The following is a 21,961-nucleotide window of genomic DNA, read 5'->3' as shown; positions in this document are numbered from 1 at the left end:
TGAAAAGCTTTATCATTTGAAGAAGACAAAGGTTACTTTCTGTATTTTAATAAAAGGAACTTTAGGAGGGAGAAGGGGAAATAATGATTTATTTTTTTTTTTTCTCATCATGTTTGTCTTTTAAGTGAATTCAAATTTTTTGAAAATAATTTATTAATGTCAACATGCTTTAAATTATTAATATCCTATTACATATAACAGTAATGTATGACTGTGGGCTAGGATATGTCATTCAAGAAAATTGTTTAGATTTATTATTTTGTACTGACATTTCTTATTAATCTGAAGTGATTTGGCTGAAGTTGAATAACTCACAAAAAAAGAACAGAAGTCCAGATTAAGTTATATTTTTGTGTGTATTTTCTGTTTTGCACTACTCTGTGCAGCTCCCTTAGAAGCCTTTGGCATGTGTTTTTTAAGGTGACTTCTGTTTCATTCTGATTTAACTAATTTTTTTTTCCTTAAGGTTTACTTTGTATCTGCTTTTGCCTTACAAGAAGTGTTTCCTTGAAAATCATATGGCTTTTAAGAATGTCTAAGTTCTGAAGCCGGCCCTTCAGTTTATTTGGCAGACTGGATATGTACTTTATTTCTTCTCCGGACCAGGATGACCTTCTGCATGTGCCTTATTATGGACAAATCTCTTTTGTAACATCCACAAGGAAGACAAAGTGAAATGTCAGTTTTGCCTGGATAAACTGTTTGCTTGGTTTTGATAGAAACATGCCAAAGTAGTCACATCAGACAACAGTGGAATGAGCCAACTTTAAGGGAACAGTGTTCTCACTGTTGTCTTTCTTCAAATTCACAGTATGAAAAAGGGTTTTAATGTTTACCTCCTACAGCTTCTCCACTTCTATTTCCTTAAAAAAGAAACTGCTTTCTCTTTATATGAGCAGTTACATTCTGGTATGAGGGTTGGAATTTTTTCTGCCTCAATTTCAGAGTGATTATAGAATTAGTTTTTGGAGCTGTGTTCCTATTTTTAGGGGAGAAATTAGTACAACGGATGTAAGGGTAGCTTTTACAAGTTATTATGTAGCATGATTTGCTCATTATCTATGAGACTCAGAAGATTACTAGTACAGCTTAAATAGTGAATGTTTGTCCAGCAAATTTCTATGCTAAATCAGATTGGAAATGAGCATGTTAGTATCTAATACTGAAATCCCTCACTTATTTGTTGGCTCTAATTTTGGGCAAGATGGCTCTTGACAGAAGTATGTTTAGAACTAGCAAGTTTAAATACACTTGCAAGAAGGGAGGACTCTCAAGGGTTTTTGCAAAGTGCTGTTGTATAATGCAGTATGTGTATCTTCACAGTTTTCATGAAAGTGGACGCAATTTTCTAGTAATAACATTTCTTTAAAAGAAAATTTATTTTTAAATAAATTTCATGCTTTATTTATAAAGACTAGACTGTGATATCTGCATTTTATCCCCTCCATGTTTGTCTCCTTACACTGTTTTCAGTTATTGTAAAGGAGCATACATAAACTATGCTTGAGTTGAAACAATTAAATGGAGATTTTTAGTCAAAACATTTACAGTTTTAAATGATGGACAGAACTTCTCAACTGTAGAAATATAGCTTGCTTTTATTTACACAACCCTAACTTCTAAAGAAATTTAAATCTCCAGTCTAAAGCAACTAAACCATAAAGTATTTCTGAAAATATTTATTAGCAACTGTCACAGAACAGCTTAGTTAAGATTTCAGTAAGGGAAAAGTTCCACGCTTAAAAAGTTGCATCAGAGGCTCAGTTGCCTGAAACTTGATGGTCAGCCCTTTAAAGGAGAAGTTGGGCAATGATGCAGAGAGCGCTATGAACATCAGGGGGGTCTTGAATAGAACCAGTGTTACCTGGGAGAAGACAATGCTCAGGGCTACCTCTTTGCTCTTGCTGAAGTTTGCATTAAGATCATTTGATATGATTCAGAATCCACTTTTCAGTATACCAAAGCATAACCTTATCTCTTTATTGTATTTACTTCTGTACCGGCAAGTATGTAGGAGAGAACAGTAATATTGGGTGTTTGGACAGAATAACACCAGCTGAGTTTCTCCAAATATATTCTCTATGTCCTTTCCTTCTGATAGGTCAGAGGTATATTACTTTCTCTACACTATACTATACAAAGGTATAGTACTTTGGCTGAGTTTAAGTATTTTGGGAAGCTCAAATCATGTAATAGAAATTGATACAATTTTTTTCTCCTGTTACTCCTTGGACATAAATTTGTCTGCATACTTGTACAAAGGGAAGATAGAAATACTAACAATATGGCTAGCGATGTGCTTTGATATCCCAGTCACCTGTATATCTTCTGTTAAACCTAGTTATCTATGGAGCAAAAGAAGTAGGTATGGGTGGTATGAAAATCTGTATATAGTGGCCCTTGGTGTGAGATATGCCTTCCAGCACACTGAAATGCTCCCCTACTACCACTACATTCTTGTCCAGGTACTTTTTTTTCTTTTAATTTGCCTTCCATTCCAGCTGCAAAATTACTGTGGCTTAATTACCTTTCCTTTGTTTTTTGAAATTAAAAGAAGCGCCAGGCAGTGGCATGTCTGCCACTGCTTACAGAGACTGGAATTTGGGAAGCACTGGTCTTTACAGGTGTCTGCTTGGAGTGGTGTGGAACTTGGTACCAAATTTGTCTGTACACACAGAATCGTAGAATGGTTGGAGTTGGAAGGGACCTTTAAAGGTTATCTAGTCCAACCCCCCTGCAGCGAGCAGGGACATCTTCAACTGGGTCAGACTGCTCAGAGACCCTTCCAGCCTGATCTTGAATGTTTCCAGGGATGGGGCTTCTACCACCTCTCTTAGCAACCAGTTCCAGTGTTTCATCACCCTCATTGTAAAAAATTTATTCTTTATATATCTAGTCTAAATCTACTCCCTTGCAGTTTAAAACCATTACCCCTTGTCCTGTTGCAACAGGCCCTGCTAAAAAGTTTGTCCTCTTCTTTCTTATTTAAGGCTAAAAGCTTCATATCCCCTCTTTCCTACCTATGTTTTGGAATTTATGACAGAGTTCACTAGTGTTTCTGCACAAGCAAAGTTAATTACTTTAGTGATTCTAACATGATTTTTAATTTAAGTGTAACTGATAAAGCACTGGTTATCATTGGCAGTTGGTATGACACAAACACCCAGATGTATATTCCAAAACGTTGTCAGATACGTCTTAATGACATTTTTTTTCCCCATCTGTTTAAAGTACTATTTTCACATTACAGCCTTTGTTAGGATTTGAAAGCTCTTAATATTCATATGTGGAATAATTCCTGAGAAAATCTGTTCAACACTTGAACCTTAACTGGAACATTTAGTACTTTCTTGAAATCTCTCTTTGCAAATAGTTTGTTTCTTTGGATGCAAAGGGCAGTAGAAAGGCTTATAAAAATCTTCTAGTAGCATTTGTGCTCTTATGCTGAGAACATTATTTCCCCCCTACACACATACTCTTTCTGTGTAGAAGGGAACTCTGGTGACATCTGTTTAGCTGAGCGAGTATGCGCAGAACTCTGTGCCAGCCAAGTCAGCTGAGGGAGCCTGTGTGAAGCAGATGAGGGTGCAGACCTTTGAACAGAGAAACACTGTCTTTGTGCAGAACAGAGGGGCTACAGCCTGGAGAGCAGCAAAAGAGAAAAACAGAACTGCCCAACAGCAAGGAGGAAAATGATTTAACAATTTTAAAAGCCTCATTTGGGGAAACAATATTATATTTGACATTTCCTCCTGCATAACTTCAGATGCTGAATACTATTTTTTTTTTTTTTTTTTTTTGGTAGAACTATTTGGGAACTGTGAATAAGACTAGAACAGTGTAAAGTGATTTTTGTTGTGTGATGTTTTAATCTAGAAACTGACTTGTTTAAAAACTATTCAAGCATGCAAGTATTTTTAATTAGGAGTGGAGTGCTATGTCCATATCCTCTGCTGTTCTTAAAAAACATTTCACCTTTGTTTTTTCTTCTTAAAACCCCAAGTCCTGCTTTGCTGTAAAAGGTCTGAATTGCTTGCTTTGGCATTAAAGTGATTGGTAGAAGAATTGCGTGAACATTTTGAACAGTGCTGGTCCTTACAGTGCGGTAAGGTATCTAAGGGATCTGTCATACCTGGCACTGAGGTGGGACAAAACAGATGACTGAGTTTGCCCAGTGTAGCTCAGAGGATGGTTTTCACTGTCCCAGTTCATTCATTCAGGTATTCTATTGAGAGCTAACAGGAGCTGCCAAACACTGCTTCACAGACATCTTGTGCCAGTATCTTTTCTCTTGTAATTTTCTTTATAGTTTTGCTTGTGTACAACCAAATACTATAGCATTTGGTCTTTAATATCCCCAGTACTGTAGGATGTGTATTTGTTTGGTGGTAGCTTTCTAAATGATAAGCATCTTATTCCATGGATATTGACACAGTCAACGATTCTGTTGTCAGTGATGTTTTTGAAAGGATTGTCAGTGAAACAAAAATTTGTAAGTGTATTTATGCCATCTCTGTTCCTTGATATTCGCTTTGTGAAGTGGGCTGGTTAATTGAAGCACAGAGAAGTTCTCTGAAGGTGACCCCACATCCAGTTGCTGTGTGGATCCTTCTAGCCAGAAATGAATGTCACTGCTGATTTTATTAAATTCTTGCATAGGCAAGTGATAGCGATCAGAATTACTACAGAAATAGGCAGCTGTGTCTAATGCCAAAATACACTCTTTTATTGCTAGGATCCTGAAAGTTATCATTCTAATAGATGTGGAAATACAAGGTTTCTTCAGCGTAAGGCAAACTGCAGTTAAAAGTGGAAGGCAACTTTACAGCCACTGTCTTTTTGGAGACATAGAATGAATTCTAAAAACAATTTAAAATGCAGTTGAACTGCTGTATCATAAAACTATAAAGTCTTCAGTAGGTAACCTTTGTCTAATTTAAAAATCGTTTTGATTATTTTTGAAGATTATTTTTGAAAAAATTTTTGTCTTTTGCTACAATAATGAAGACATTATTACAATTTAACATCACTAGGTATTATAATTATTGTTATTATAACTTATTAGAATTTAACTCAGTAAGTATTATAAGACAGTTGTACTTTACAAGATAACTTTTGAAAGCTGGCATTCAAAAAAATTCTATAAGAGTTCAAGTATTTCAAGTAGAGAAACAAAATCCTAATAATTATGTATAAAGCCCAATTAGGACTGCTGTTGAAGGAATGGAGAAGGAAGTGTTGTGTCATTTCACTGCAGTGGAGTGTAGTTGAAACTTCTTTCCACAGTGTTTTTTTTATCTGCTTTTAGAAAAGAATTATTTGGTGTTTGTAGAATAGTCTTCAAGCATAAAAGAATTCAAATTTTCTTTTATATTATATGTAACAACTGGGAGGTTTTTTGGTGGGTTTTTTTTTTGTTGTGTTTTTGTTTTTTTTTTACTGCTGTATCTTGTACCTCTGTGAATATATTCAATTACTCTAGAAAATCTTTGGGGTTTTTTTGAAAACTACTCCTCAGAGGAGTTAAGATGAAAAACATAATACGTTTGGTAATAGGTATATAATATAGATACTTTTGGAAAATAATTACTAGGGCTATTTTGCTGTTTTTCTTTGATTGCAAATAATATTCTTCCTGCCCTGTCTCCCTTCTTAGGCCCCTCCAGGATTAGTAAGGAAGGGTTCTCTGCCACTTAGTGACACTGCTTCCGTGAACTCCTCTCTGCGGAGGATGAAGCGCAAAGCACCCTCACCACCCTCTCGAGCACCAGAAGATCAAAGTGAAAGCAGTAATGAGACTGGTAATCTTTTTATGCTGTTTAATTGGGAGGCAACAGAAAGTATGACAATTTGGCTAAGCATTAAAGAAATACCACCTTATGAGATAAGAACTTCAAGTAAAAATACAAATGCCAAACATCTTCAGATTGTAAGGAGCAGTAATGCTATTTTATGCGATTGGCTCACAGTGTGAGAAAGTAGGCAGGTTTTAGGGCACAGAGGTCAGAAAAAAGCAGATTATAGTTAGGTTAACTATAGCAATTTTGTTTGTGTTAATCAGATGGACAGCTTGGGGTGGGGAGAAAAGATTAGCTTCTCTGGACCAGAGAAGGTTTAATAGGAAATGGACTGAGAAGGAGAATTTTAGAGAAAGTTTTGTATTGTTCTTTTGTAATTCTTCTGTTTGAACAAAAATTCAGCTCTCTGGTTAAAAAATACCTTGTGACAACAAGCACTGATTGCTTAAGAGAAGGTGCATTTCTTGAAGAACTTGCCAGTTTGTAAGATCATAATTTAACATTTTATCTAGAACTTTTGTTGGTGCAGAAATTGAGAGGCGATAAAGAAGCTTGTTTTGTTACTTGACTTTTTGCAGTAACAGAGTCAACAGAATCAGCCCCTACTAAAGTGGAAGAAAGAGCCACTGAAATGCAGTCTGAAACAGGTTGGTTCTTTTTCCAAATGGATTGATAAAATATATTTCATAACAAGCTATGATAATTCATAGTAATAAGTTACTATACTATAGATGTGTCCTAAGCATAGAACTAATTTTAATGCTTCAGTTCAATTAACTTCTCCTTTGAACTACAAATAAAGCTTTCTAATATAAAGATGTTTTACTTTACTGTCTACAGAAACACATACAGTGTATTTTATACTGGTCTCTGTGCTGTACATTCAATAAACTAAACATTACCCCTGTTTTCCCGCGTCCCTCAGAAGTTGTAGACAAGACAGAACTTCTGTGATTTTTGTATACCTCATAACAAGCCTGTCAAAAGCTAAAGACCAGTCTTGTTTTCAGAACCCTGCCTTGTGCTGCCCTTGACCTGCACAATTGAGGGGTAGGAGCAAATCTGTGTCTGCCTTTTGGTTTGCATCTGAACAGCCTTTGAAAACATAAGTTGTAAATATAAACTGTATGCATAAATAGTTGTTTATACATTAAATTAAATAATTTATTTGGTGCTACAGAAAAATGTGACATACCAAAGCACAGCTGTTTAAAATACAATTCTTTAGCTGCTGAACATATTACTTTTTAAAATTTATTCAGTTTGTACTGTTAAGTACTGTTGTTTGTAAGCATCAGACTGTAGGATTCAGATAGAAGATACAGCATCTAGGAGTCTTCTAAAATTTGTAAAAGCTTTTAGAATAATCAGTGCAGTCTGGAAAAATTATTCCTCAATGTATTTCACTAAGAATGAAATATATAAACACTAAGCATGTGGAGTGCCACTGGCATTATATGAGGCTAAACATTCAGTTTCTGTGCTAGTTGACAGGAAGTAATTTTCCAATGATTGTATTCAAGATGCCAGTTGAGTTGGTTGGACTGGTAAAACACATGTACCACAACACGAGTTGAAAAAGTCACCTGCCATCCTAGGTCTCTGTCAAGGTGGGGGGAAAAAAAAAGATCAGTAAAGTAAGTAATCAGTAAATTTAGGTTTGGTTTGTGTTTAGGGCAATTTATGTAATTTGTCATAAAAGACCTTTAATAGAAATAATATGTAACTTAATAAACGGAAAGTATGAACTTATACTATGCAGTCTGAGGTTGAAGATGTAATGAAGCTTTAACCTTTCCTTTTCCTAGTTATTGTAGCAGATGGAGGGCAGTCATTTCTTAGTGAATGGCTCTTAATGATTATTAGAACTTAATTTTATGTGTTGAAAGCTCTGTTTATCTACATATGATGGGTCTAAGGTGATGAGAAAAGTTATCATACTATGATTTAAAATTGGTTTTTTGTTTTTCTTGAGCTTGTTTCCAATTTAAATTTGTAGCTCCATGCTAGAATTTCTGCATTTCTCATCACTGTGTAAGGTCCAAGTGCTGCATAGATAAAGAGCCCTGAACTTCACAGAAATGGCTTGTTTGCTTTTCCATAGCTTCAGGAACCTCTGCTTGAGGCATTTGAGTTTTATAATTAAATATTTCAATTTAAGCTGTGATGGAAAGAAACAGAAAAATATAATCATCTTCACTGGGTTTAGAATAGTCTGTGTTGAGCCCTGGGATTTACCTTTGCAGTTAGTGAAAGTCTTCGTTCTCTAGTTCTGCTGCTGATGTCTTCATGTGATGTTCTTTGCTGAAGACTTAATGCAATGCATTTTTTAAAATGTAGAGACAAGTCACATAACACAGCTTCATTGCCTTTTTTTTTTTTTTTCTTATGAGTTACTGCTGCTCTCTGGTGGCATCTCTGAAACTGTCCTGAGGCCTATTTATAAAGGGTCCTTTTAGCAAAGCCCATCATGCTGTGAGAATCAATATTCACCTGTGGCAAAATCAATTGCAGTGCACTTGTACTATTTCTAGTCTGAAAATTATGCACATTTGGGTTTTGTTTTAAATAGATAAAATAGTTCACTATCTCTTTAATTGCTAATTTGGACATAATTTTAACTTTACATAAACTCAGCAGTTCCTTCTGTTTGGATTAATACTGCTTTGATTGTCAGGCTTCTGGAAGCACTGTGAGTTTTGCTGAACTGTGACTGGCATTCCCAAAGGAGTTCTGTTGTGCATTGCTACTTTTGCATATATAGTGACACCTTCTCTCCTATAATGAACCACTGCAAATGTTCAATAAATTATTTGGTGTCTAAGTAGTGCATAGCTAATAGACACATGTACATTAAGTGGAACTATGCTATGTAATTTGGAATAGGCAATATTTCTGTTGTGAAATGACAGTTGTCCCAAGGTGTAAAAACAGACTGTACATTGACAAAAGTAATTTGAAGGCATACATCTACTAGAATAAGCATTTGAACTAATTCGAACATTTGGAATTATAAACAACATTTTTTTTTTAATTATGATTTTTGTTCCCCTTCCCAAGGCTTAATTAATGCTGAGTCATTTTTCTAGGGAAGAGGGTGAAATGGCAGGGGTTTTTTAAAAAAATAACTAAAAAAAATTCAGATTTTAAAATAGTTTCTCATCAAACAAATCCCTTGATGTAATCTTCTTGGTTACAGTATCTTTTAAGAACCTTTTTGAGGACTTCCAGAGGTAAGAGAGAAAACCCTGGCAAATTTGCATGATGTAGTCAGGCTTTCAGCATTGGTGCTTACAAGCATAACAGCTTACAGAGCAGCATCAGCCTATTCTCTGTTGTGCAGACTATTCATACTGACTCAAAGGAGACTTGCAGTTGGTATGTTTGTCATTTTATCAGGTATGTCTTCACAACGTCATCTGGTAGGTTTTAACAGTGTTCTCTTAGAACTAATTAAAACTCAATAAGTAATGTTCATAGAGAAGAAATTATACCCAGACAAAAATGCAGTTTATATTATATATGTACTTATGTTCAGAGTATATATGCAATAAGGCAACAGTATTTAGCCAGTATAAGTACGTTCTTGCAATACATTGCATATAAAAACTCTATAAACTGAGGGTTTGGAAACAAGTCATAAAATCTAAACTGCTCCTCTTGGGAGATAACTGGATGATGTAAGTGGAGGATGGCTGTTAAATGTTGTTTATGTATCAAATGCATTCAGACTTTTTTCTGTGGCAGCAGTGGTGGCACAGGTCTGGAATGAGATCCAGTAACAGAAGAAAAATTGCGAGTTGAAATTAACTCCAAGCAAGGCTGATATTATACTGACAAATGAAGCAGAGCGCTTTAGAGGGTTGTGTGAGGATCGTTTTTGTTTGGTATTGCACATTTGTAAGTCAAGTTAGTCCACTGCAAAGCTTGGAAGTGTTCCTAGCACAGCAAAGGACAGACTTTCACGTAGCAAAAATGTCACCAATGTCTCCTACCAACCCAAGCTAAGTTTCCATCCCATCACTATAGATACAACTCAGCCTTTGTTATACTTCTCTCCAGAGGAGAAGTGACAGAGGTGACAGAAGTGGCTGGGCATGAAGGCATAGCAACTCCAGAATGCTTTTGTTTGTCTTGTCAGAAGTCCTTGCTGTGCTTTGTTGTATAATTCAGGTTTCCACAGAGCATTTAGACTGAAGGTCTTAGTCTTTGTTCCTATGGCTGTTGGCAGCTCAGGCCTATGGCATAATAGTTTTCATCAGTGAAGGAGACAGTGTTCTCAAGAGCTGGTTATGGGCTGTGGAATAGTCTCAGCAGGTTTGATGTTTGCCCACATTCCATTACGCTTCATTTGTGTCTTGTGACATACATATTTGTCTTTGCACACATAAAATTGTACTGCTATCACTAATCTCCTGAAGTATTAGGCTGCTGACATGACTTTTCCCTAGCTGGAGACGAAAGGGTTTGGTGAGGGGACAAAGGAAGAGAAGGCCCTTACTAATAATAAATTCTTAAGGAGTCCCTTTAATACCAGCATGGCATATTGGCATGTACCTGTGCTTAAATAACATGGAAGGAGCTCACCTGCACCACTTTGCAGTCTTGCCCCTTTCCCTGCGTATCTAAATCACGTCTGCATTCAGTGCTGTGACACACTGATCACATTGCTTAATGTGTAACTACAAAGCATTATTACAAGAGTGCAATACAAAAAACTAAAATTAAATAGTAAAATGTTTGGCTTTTGTAGTTGCTCTGTAACTGTGAATAACTGCGGTATTACTGAACTCTTAACTAATGACCCTATTGGAAAATAAAATTTTCTGTACTGAGATTTTCTCCAACAGTCCCCTCTTATGTTTCTGGAACAGTGTACTTCTAGAGAAGTGCTGTAAGCGTTGCAGGATACCAGTCTGTACAAAAAAATGCCATCTAAGATTTTTCCTACTCTGGGATCTGCTACTTTCCAGCACTGCTTGCTTGAAGCCAGTATTTTGTTTTCATTGTTAGCCTTGGTTTACATTTGGAAATTTACTGATATAACTTAGAAAAGTCTGAAACATAATTGCCCAAGTGCAAGGCCAGTACCTAACAGGTATTGATGCATGCAAAGCTGACAGGAATACCCTGCTCAGGTCAGGCAGACTGCACTGCTTGTATGGCTAAGTTGTTGCTAATATTGCACTATATAGATGGAATTACATTTTTCTTTGTATTATGGAATGCAAGTTGCAAAACCCAGAGGTTAATTGTATGGTCTACTTACTAATATTTGAAAAATGTGAATCATTATCTTGTTGTAGGAAGATTCCTGGCAGGGAGGTGAAGCTAGAGATGGTTAGTCCCTCTGGAAATCAAAATACATGGATTTATTAGTTTTACTTGAGGTACAGTGACATATGTATGTCTTAATCCAGTAACTAAACCTTTTAGTTTAACTATGCTGTAGCTGAAAACTTAATTATTTTTATACACAGGGCACTGCACAAGATGCTTCTAACTATGTTTTAACACACTTAAGATAATTATGGGAAATTTTTGATAATGGTGAGCAAACTTGTTCAAACCAGAGGCAAAATTGAGATTTGGTTTGCGCTTTAGTTCTCCAACATACTTAGTCTGATATAAAGGAACAGTGTATTTTAAACCTCATAGGTGAGCTAATAGAAGTATTAAGAAATCTGAGTAAAATAAACTGTCTACCTCAATGAAATTTGGGATTATGATACTGTTAAATATATTTTGATCTATCCTAATCCAGTACTTGGGTTAAACAAGGAAAATGTTATATAGTAGTTACAGATGCAGAAACAGATGGACAGTAGCATAGCGATGAGCTTATTCTCATGTGTAAAGAGAAAGAACTAGAAAATACTGTGAAGTTGAAGCTCTGAATGAGTCTGTCTGTTGTTGTTGTTGTTTTTTTCTTTTTGACCTGAATTATGAAGTCTCAGTTTTTCTCTTTTCACTTAGGCTGACTTCATCAGTCCCTTTGTATCTACACCCTGTGTTGAGAGTTGTGGATTGTTTCATTTTTGGGGTTTTCTTTCTTTCTTTCTTTCTGAATGTAGGTGTAAGGAGCTCAGAATGCAACCTGGAAGAAATTGACGAAAGGGAAGAGATGAGTGTGCAACAGAGAGAGGACAGTGAAAGTACAAATACCTGTCTCGGGATAGGAGAGGTTACTGCAGCCTTCAGCTCTGCTGAGGTACCACTGGAAACTGAAAAAAATGATCCTGCTTCATCAACTCCAGTTCCTGGCAGTGTTTCTGTAGACAACTCACAAAGCTTCAAGGAAGAAAAACAAGAAAATATGACCACAGATGGCAAGTAAGTACGTTTTGTGACAAAGAAAGGAGCACTGGGGAGGGAATGGGGGAGGCAAATAAAATGTAGAGTGCTATTTCATTGTGGAGCACAGAATAGAGAATTGTTAGAAAGGAATGAGCTTAATATGCTTAGCCTTCATTGTAGCACTCTTCTGTGCACAGTAATTCATGAAGCTTTTAAACAAAAACGACAAAGTAGTGTTCTGCAGGCTATTCTATTTAAGCCTCCCTTTCCTTACTACTCAAACAGCCAGACCTCAGAAAAGCTGAACCCAGCTTTGAAATACCCAGAATATTTACTAGAGCAGTGTGGTGTGAAAAAGTTTGGACTGATTAATTAAATGAGAATTTAAAAATTTATTCTAACAGTTGGGAAAGAACAGGTAGATTGGCCATTTCTGTTCTGGGCTTAGTTATCTATTGCTTGCATACTTGTTTTGGTTTTCATTTTTCTTTTGTCTTTTTCTTATATGTTAGCCAGTTGTCTTGACCTGTCTCAATCCATCTGCTCTCAGGAAAACAAGTTAATTCTTTCTTTTTAAAGAATAAACACATTAGTTTTCTTAACCACTTTTTTCCCTTTTGGTGATGCTATACCTTTGCCCTTCAGCATGTTTGTTAAACTACCTGACTCAGCAGGTTTCCAACATGAGTTAGTGCCTTTTATGAAATAAATGTTGATTGTCCAGAGAAGTCCCATTGTGTTAATGTAATTCACTATTTCTCTGTTCCCTGGGGCAACTAAACTGGCTAATGTTCCCAATTTAAATTGAAAGAACTATTTCAGTTATTGTACTGAAGCCAAAATGTGTGAATGCTCTAGTAACCAAGAACTTTCAAGGTAGCAGGAAGAGCTTGTATTTCAAGTGTCTCTTTTGTCAGTCCAGGGCCAAGCGGGGCTTTGCAAAAATCTGTGGTGCTCTGTACTGACAGACATTGCGCCAGTTGCTTGGGTATTTCCACTCTATGGGGATCTACAAGGAGGAGGATCAGCCAAATGTTATTTTTAAGTTGTCTTGAACTTGTGAATTTTCAGACCTATGTTATTGGGCCAGTTAGGCCAGTTGTCCTGAGGATGTTTCTTTTTTCCCCCACTAACTTGTAATAGCCTTTCATGGCCTTTAATGCTGGTGAGTATCATCTAGCATGCACTGCACTCTAACTTCAGAGTTTGGCAATCCTTTCTTTCCTGAAATATCACAGGGATTCCAGAACGAGGGTTTCTCTGACTTTGTATTTCTTGAAAACTTTTGATAATTCAGATCTTTTCTAAAGATTTAGTTACTCTGAAGAACTGCCTTTCAATCAAAACAGGGAATATGTGTAATATTCCATTCAAAACCACTGATTTCTGTAATGATACTCTGTGGTGTTCAGTGGATCTTGGATTTTGTTTTTTTTGTTTTTAAAGAGTTCAGCCTGTTGTGACTACTTGTAGTTCAGTCTCTCAGCTGTGTTCAAGGGAATGAAGATAAGGAAGAGTATGGAGTGCAGGACTGAGCTTTAACTTTCTTCCAACAATAATTTTGACAATGTATGCTCCTGTTTAGTGGTTTGTTGGACACTTGCAGTATATTTTGGACTGTACAGGCAACATGAGGGTGGATGGTTATTGAGGAATTTATAATTTTAAATAATTCAAAGCAGATGTTTCCACTCAAAGGAATGGTTCCTGACAACTAATACATTTGATGTGGCAAATTAATTGGAATCTTCATAATGCCATTATTTGTAACTACAGAAAATAAATGTATCTTAAACAGAGATGTAAGTTTGAATTTCTAATATTTTTTTTAAAGAGAAATTTAAAGTATTTTGGCCTTTTTAATTTACCTTTTTAAGTCAATTACTTAATATTTCCCCCCTAAAAGAGGAGGAGTTTTTCCAGCCTTTTTGCAGTTCTTTTGTCCACTGTGATCTGAGGACAGAAATTGTATGCATTTACAAAATGTTTAGTATGCAAGTAACAAGTTTGATGCCTATTTCTTTGTTGTCCTCAAGGTATTTCTTGAAAGGGGCAGAAAATTTTTTGTTACTATTTTGAAAAGTCTGTACCACGCTTTTCATATGAAGTCAGCATCTCATGCAGCTTCCTGTATATTGTGTCAGGGACAAAATCAAGGACACATTTTAAGTGTTGGGGATGTCAGAAGTTTTCACACTAAGAACATGTTTATATGAATGATAAACTATCACCTTTGTGGCTTCACTGAAACTGAGTTGTTACTGGAAAGGGGCTTGTTCAAACTGCATGAGTAAACAAAAAAAGGGGAAGAAGGAAAAGGAAAACTGATCATCTGCTTACACAGAAGAAAGTGAAGCTGCATGTCACTTAGGTAGAATATCATAGCAGCATTTCCTCTTGGGTTTTTGTTGTTGTTGGGTTTTTTTAATTGGAAAAAAAAAACCCAACCAAACTATTCTGTTGAGTACTCCAGTGCTTGGCAGAGTGATTCTATTTTGTCCATCTGTGTTTGGAGAATGTTGCCAGTTCCCTTGTGTTTACTGAAATGAATGATAGCAGCATATTTAATGTACTGTTGTGCTTTGCAGCGGGCTACAGACTAAGATAAGCAGTGAGCAAGCTGCACTTGAAAAAGACAGGAAGCTTAGAATTTTGGATCAAAATAAAACTGATGGTGAGTAGTTCCCACTCATTTTTAATACTTCAAAACAAGGTTGAAGAGAACTTCTGTTCCTTTGAAAAAAATGACAATACAGTCAATTCTTTAATTGCTATCCACAGATTATTTACTTTATGCTTTCTGTAGCTCTGGTGTATCCTCTTTGAGATGTGGTGGCAATAATTGACTGCCATTTTGGGGTTTTTCGGTTTTATTGTTAGTATAAAAATATTGTAGGGCAGTATGGGTGGAGCAGTGCTGAGAAGAGGGAAGGCTGCCACGTGGTGTGACATGGGCACCGCACCACAGTGGGGAAGGAGAGGCCATCAGTTGTTCTTTGCTTATGAAATTAGCATGAGATTTCTGCATGAAAATGCGAATATTTTTAAAGACAAATAGAACAAAGTGACATGCTGATTTGAAAAGAAATTACAACATCTTGTGTATCTAATAGATCATAAATTTTTCTGTGGATTTAGTGACCTAACTGATATACTTTTATTTTTTTTTTACCCTTTTGTGACATGGATTTTCAGATTTATGTATTGGGCCTTTGATAGTCTTTTATATTCAGTACACCTCTGTTTATAAATCATAACAATGTACCACACAAGTCCTGTTTATATGTGACATAAGTTTTAACTGCCATTTTATAACATACTTGAAATGAGGACTTTTTTTTTTCCCCCTCAAAATACGACCCCAAATGATTATTCCTTAAAGAATTTAAATTTTCCCAATATTGTATTTAAAACAATTTGACCCAAATATTCCTGTGATTTGGAGAGGACTACATGTGTTTAGTCCAGGGACAGAACACTGAATTATCAGACCTGCTAAACAGTTGGAAAAATAGAGTTGCAAAATTGCTTTTGTCCATACATTTTCCAATTGTTCCCTTGTACAAATACATAAGGTGTTGTTGACAAACAGCATTTGTAATGTTCATACTAAAGAACAGAAGCCACAAAAGTGTGGAACTTAATAAAAATTGCATATAACTTAATATTGAATAGTCCTTGAGCTCTTGAGTCATTGATGCTTATATAATCAACTGAAATTCATTAGTACTTCTTAAATTATTCTAGAATAGATTTTTCTATTAAGTTGATGCATGGCACCAGTAGCCTGTTAATTAAGGAAGAATACCTGAGTTAGAATACTATTATTTGGCAATATTAGTCACAGATAAGTATATCTTTAAATAGCCTTTACAAGTAAGTGTTAAGGAAAATTTTAATATCGGTGAGGAGCCAGTCCTTGTAGTTAAATACATTGGATGTGGGGCTTCGTGATGTAAGGGGGAAGGCTGAATCTTTTTGGCATTTGTACTAATTTTGGTATCTCTCTTTAATGTAAAGTTCACAGTGATACAAAACTCCTTCCAGAAGAAGGGAAAGAACTTCAGACTGCCAACATTAAACCAGTAGATTTTCGAGAAAACAACAAGCTTGAAGTTGACAGACTGTCAAACTGCCACGCACGTAAAAATGACATCTCTGTAGGTCATAAGAATTATTCTCAACTGATTCCAGAAAAGCAAGATAAGAAAACAAATCAAACCAGCTTGGACACAGTAAAAACTCAGGATGTTGCAATCCAGACAGGTCCATTGGATAGCAATTTGGGAAGGACAGCACAGAAAGAAATTATTGTTCCTCAAGGTTGTGAATTATCCACATTCAGGGGACTGGTCCCTCAACACAACGCAGATACAAACAATCCCCTTCTTCAAGTGATGCATGGAATACAAGAGGATGAAGATACTTCAACAGAACAAAATCTTGAGAGACAAGAAGTTACCCATGAAAAAGTAATTCCCATAGAAGATAAGAGTCACATTTGTATAAACGGCAATAATTTTGCTTCACTAGAAATAACTGCAAAAACCGCAGACGGCTCTCCTGTAAAAGGTTACCCTCTTTATAGACAGGACACTAAACCTAAACTCAAGCCTGCTAATGAAATTACAAGAGATTACATACCAAAAATTGGAATGACTACTTATAAAATAGTGCCTCCAAAATCTTTAGAAACAATGAAGAGCTGGGAATCAGAAAGTCCATCAGATTATAAGGATCAAGAGGTTTTTACTTTGGAAAACTCTCTGAAGCATGAAGACCCCAAAGAATTCATAGTGAAAGCTGAAATTCCTAATCTTCCAAAAAGTGTGGGTCATTTACAGATTGGTTCACAAAATGAACCTGCAGCTGCAAATGATCTGCTGCACAGAGTGAACAGCATTCCTGAACATGTTGTGATGTCTGGAGCTGAGATTACTACTGAGAGCAATCGGATGCAAACAGAGTCTTCCAAACAGCATGTCTCACTGATGCTAAGCTTGGATAAGACACATGCTTCTTCTGAGATGCAGGACATGTCAAGTGCATTAAGTCCTACAACGAAGCCTAGTTCTTTTTATCTGCAGATGCAACGAAGAGCTTCTGGTCATTATGTGACATCTGCAGTTGCCAGAAGTACTGTTTGTGCTCCTAATTCCATTCAAAATGAAGCTAAAAATACAGAGGTGGGGAAAAAAGTCTCATCACCTGATCCAACTTCTTTGTCTTTACAAAAAACAAGTACTTCCTCTCCTACAGCAGATGAAGAAAAAGTTGATGATGAAAAAAAAATTGAATCTTCCACTTCTCCTGTTAAAAGCAATAAACCTTCAAGTTTTCCTTCCTGTCCACCAGCACCATTGAACCTAAGAACTCTAAGAACTTTTGCAGTTCCAAAACCGTATTCCAGTTCGAGACCATCCCCTTTTGCTCTTGCTGTCTCATCCGCTGTCAAAAGATCACAGTCATTCAATAAGACACGTACAATCACTAGCCAGGCACCGAGAGAGGAATTTCCTGTTGAACTCTCCTTTGCTGCTTCGGCAGCTGAATTCTCCTCAGCTACATCAGTGCCTAAAGTGAAAAATCCTTCCTTACAGACCATAACAGGGGAGTCACAAAATAGTCTAATGGATAAGGTAAACTTTATTTCTAATATTGGTTGACTGTTGATCCACTGTCATCTAGTGTGACGAGTCTAGAGGCTAGTCTCTGAACTGCTGATGAGAGCACTGTATTCATACAGTGTAAGCACCTTGTGGTGTCTAGCCATAGCACAGCATCATGATGAAATACAGGGAATGTTAAAGTGAAAACAACCTCATTCCGATTATTGGAAATAATTATTTCTTGCCATAATTAGCATCCTCTACTTCAAAGAATAGTAAATTAAATAGAATCATTTATACTGTGTATACCTATTTTTGTCTTTGGAGTGTTTATGATTTGTTCCTTATGGTTCTCTGTGTTGATTTCTTAATTTCAATTCTGAGTAGTGTGATAAGTTTGGCTTCAAGTGATCATGGCACAAACACACTTGAACAGGCGTATAAAATTTTGCTGGCATAATTATCTGAGGGAGAAACTATGTGCTATAGTGGAAATGTGGCTGATCTCTGAAATCTTGAACAAAGCCATAGAACAGTGACAGTTTGATACGAAATCTTGTGCCGGGTTGACTTAGTTTTCCATTTATGACTAATTCAGATTAAAGATTTTTGTTTTGTTTTCCCTCCCACTTCCTCCCTTTATAGAAAGGCAGTGATGTGAACAGTGAGCAGAAGAGTCATGCGCAGTCAGGTGCTTCCACTGACCAGCAACCCCCTGTCACTAAGAAACAACTGACGATGACGTCCCAGCGCTTGGACCCAGAACAGATCCACCAGAGCTTGCTGGCTGCAATCCGCTCTGGAGAAGCTGCTGCCAAATTGAAAAGGGTGAGTTTTCATCATTGCATCCATAACAATGAACTCATGGTACTTCCTTCAAAATGACCATATTAATGCCTGACACTAAAAGCAGTTAGGCTTGCCACAAAGTGCTGCCAGGAGGTCTCTTAACAGTGGGGAGGGAGGTGGGGAAGAGAGTTGTTTCAGACCATCTTCCCTCATCCCCTTGGATAAAAACTGTTGCTTAATATTTCTTGCCTCTCTCTTAAAATTCTCCTATACTTCTCTCATTGGGTAAAATACTGCACACTTTAAAAATCTGTATTGTTTTAAATTTGTAGCCAGACAATGTAATGATAGTCTCACACAAAGCTTTCTAAACCTGGCATTAGTATTTGGTATTCTGTATAGAGGAATAATTTCTCATTGCAGAAGGTTAAAGGAATTCAGTAGGCTTTGTTTCTCTTCCCTTTCCCACTTGAATCTTGAAAGAAACAAATTATGTGTGGTGGATGGATGTGAGAGTTTTTTGTGGTTTTATGGAAGTCTTTGATTCCCTAGAGTCAAAATCTCTCAGTGGATGGTCAGATATCAGAACAATCCATTTAATTCATAAGGTTTTGTTTCAGTGTAGCACTGCAATGGCCTCTCTGAGATTTGTGGACCTCTCATCACTTCTACACTGAATAGGAAGATTCAGTTCCCAGAAAGGTTACAAGCATGCTCAACAGGATAAGATTAAGCAAATGCTGTCTTGTTCAGAGCTGCTTAGAGGTCAAATCTGTTCTACTAGAAATATTGTTTGGATTTTGTTTGCATATATTTTTAGTAAGGTGTTGTTTTGTTGTTTTTTTTTCTTCCAATGCATGATTACATTCTGAATAATACTAAACTTTATTTATTTTGCATAGTGTGTGAACTTTGTTTTATGATTCTCTGGGAAGTATGCACAGGCCTGGATGTTGGGCACAGTAGCTTATAACTGTTTAAAAAAAGAAAGTTTATAATGTACTTTTCAAAATTCAAGAATTCTGTTTCTACTAGGGAAAAAAAACAAAGAAAAACTTCACTATGTGGTTATTAATTCTTTTCTAATAGAAATGTTCTGAGGGTAGATTTGACCCATATAGTCTTGTATCAGTCTAGGTACAAGCATGGCATGGGGAAGAAGAGAGAGAGAGATGATGATTTAAGTCCATTTTCCTCTCCCTTTCTCTTCTGTGGATGGGAGATGTTCTTTCTCAGTATAGTATCTGTTAAGGCTGGGGTGAGGAAAGGGATATACTGTTTAAGGAGAAATTATAATAATGAAGATGCTGTAAGCATAAAGAAAAGCATTCTGCAGCACAGAAACCTGAAACAGGCTTCAAAAAAACCCTGAAACACAGACACAAAAAATGCAGTGAAGAACCCACTGACATTTTGCCAAACACAAAATTGTACATGCTGTTCTTTTCATTCTTAGCCAGAGCACATATGCTGTGGTACAGGTACGTCTGACAGCAGAAAGAGGTTTTTTGGTCTATGGCAAATTTAATAAAAACACGGTCTCGTTTTATGTTTAACATGGGAGAACTGGTAGTAGTAGGAGAGAGTAATGAAGCATTTTGTATCCATAACTTATTAGCACCCAAAAGTAATTTCCAGTATTGAATGTCTGATCCATTTGAATTGTGAAAGAGGTCTGTCAGGTGCCTGCTTCCCTTTTGACCTCTTACTGTACTGTCCCTTCTTTCAGCTCTGTGAGGGAATAATAAAAAAAATAAAATGCTGGCACCTTTTCTGTTCAATAGGGCCTTCAGTAATCACTAACCTATAATGGGTCAAGTGAGGTTTCTTTTTAACCATTATTTCTCTTCAGAATGTTTTCATTGTGTTTAGTAAACTATGTCATGTGGTATATGGTCCACGTGGCTGTGGAGCATCCACAGCTTTCATTAACTCCAATTGGAGTTGTTGGTTTATGCAGCTCCCCTGAAAATCAAGTCTTCACTATCTATCCTAGAAGGTATAGTTTCTCCTGATAAAAGAAACATTACCATGGTGTAAAGGAGCGTTAGAAGATTTTGTTAGAAATCAGCTCTATTCAATGTTTAATAAAAAGTTTTTGGTTTAGTGATGTTTTTTCAAGTATTTCTTTGCAACCAGGTCTGGAGAAGGACTAAAAATTATGCATGTTTTGAATGGAATTTTTAGAGTATATAGAATACATGCAATTTTTAGATAGGATAAAATGTTTTAAAGTAATTTCTTATATTTCCACTTCTGTACCATACGTGCTTTATTCATAAGTCATATAGGAGGTCTTTCATTGTAATGAGAAAAATGCCAACTGCAGTAACAGTATTTCTGTTTCCTTGAAGTAATACTGTGTAACATACTACAGAGAGAAGAAAAGTTAGGTTAATATTTCTTTTTTCTTTTTTTTCCTCTTTTTTCCCCCCTGTCTCCAGGTTGGTCCTCCATCAAACACCATATCTGTCAATGGAAGAGCAAGGCTTACTCATCTATATTCCACAGAAGCAAAAGCTAATCACTAGATATTATACCAAATATTTTGCACTTTACTACTGCTTCACAGGCCAACTTAATACTAACTACAAATTTTTGAAAGTGTAAATGCAAGTATATGTTAATATATTTTTGTCAGTTATAGGAATTTCAAGCTGAGTCCTTTGATGCCTTGGAAAGATTATTAGACTATATGAATTACGGTAATATTTTGTCTTTTTCTCTTTATAAAGCTGACTATGCTGCTAAAACGGTTTAAGAGAAGGTGCAGATGAGCTTTGCTTCTGTTAGAATGAGATTCAAAAATTCTTTATTTTAGCCTTCAAGACTGAACAATGTAACACTATGCTGAAATTACAGATTTAAAGCAATCTAAGAATTTTAAATAATTAATTTTCAACTGTGTATTACTTTAACAGATTGTGTGAATTTAAATCTACCACATGCTGCCTCCATATTACTTTGTTAAATTTGTAATTAGTAGAGAATCTTATTTATATGCAATATTTTGTTTCTCTTTAAACAATGGATGGTTTTGTTCCTTCAGCTAAGAGTAGCTGGGATAAGTATTTTGATTTTTTTAATCTACTTTAATTTTTTTCCTGGTAGCACACGAAAAAAAAATCAAGACATAAATTAATGGAAAATTTTTTACTACATAAAAACTTTTCATAACAGTAGCACTACATGATGTTTCTCATCTACTCTTTGACTACCTGTATATAGTATTTACCTAGCACTCGGATAAGTAATACTTTTTGTGAACTAGATATATTTTAAAGTATTCATCAGCATATAGTAATTTACTAATAAAACACAAATTCCAGTTTTGATACTTAAAGAAATAGAATTTTTTTTTTTCACTAGAAGTATGACTAAAGAATGAACTTCTTTGGACTTACTCATGTAAAATATTTTAATCTTTAAACAGCACAATAACACACTTACAAAGCATTCTGGGATCTG

General features: G+C 36.0%; 1 protein-coding gene across 1 annotated transcript in view; it reads left to right on the top strand.

The window, feature by feature from the left end:
- COBLL1 (cordon-bleu WH2 repeat protein like 1) overlaps positions 1–21,045 on the top strand; it is a 26,348-nt gene extending 5,303 nt beyond the window's left edge. Inside the window, exons 6-12 of the mRNA XM_010162603.2 lie at positions 5,657–5,801; positions 6,377–6,445; positions 11,873–12,131; positions 14,684–14,769; positions 16,116–17,734; positions 18,350–18,532; positions 20,938–21,045. Of these exons, the coding sequence (XP_010160905.2) occupies positions 5,657–5,801; positions 6,377–6,445; positions 11,873–12,131; positions 14,684–14,769; positions 16,116–17,734; positions 18,350–18,532; positions 20,938–21,024 (2,448 nt within the window). The 3' untranslated portion in view covers positions 21,025–21,045. The remainder of the gene's footprint in view (positions 1–5,656; positions 5,802–6,376; positions 6,446–11,872; positions 12,132–14,683; positions 14,770–16,115; positions 17,735–18,349; positions 18,533–20,937) is intronic.
- The last annotated feature ends 916 nt before the right edge of the window (positions 21,046–21,961 follow it).

The sequence above is a fragment of the Antrostomus carolinensis genome, unplaced genomic scaffold, assembly GCF_000700745.2.
Source record: "Antrostomus carolinensis isolate BGI_N321 unplaced genomic scaffold, ASM70074v2 scaffold8772, whole genome shotgun sequence".
Classification (NCBI taxonomy): domain Eukaryota; kingdom Metazoa; phylum Chordata; class Aves; order Caprimulgiformes; family Caprimulgidae; genus Antrostomus; species Antrostomus carolinensis.
The sequence above is the reverse complement of the archived record's forward strand: the minus strand, read 5'-3'. Positions and strand labels throughout refer to the sequence as shown.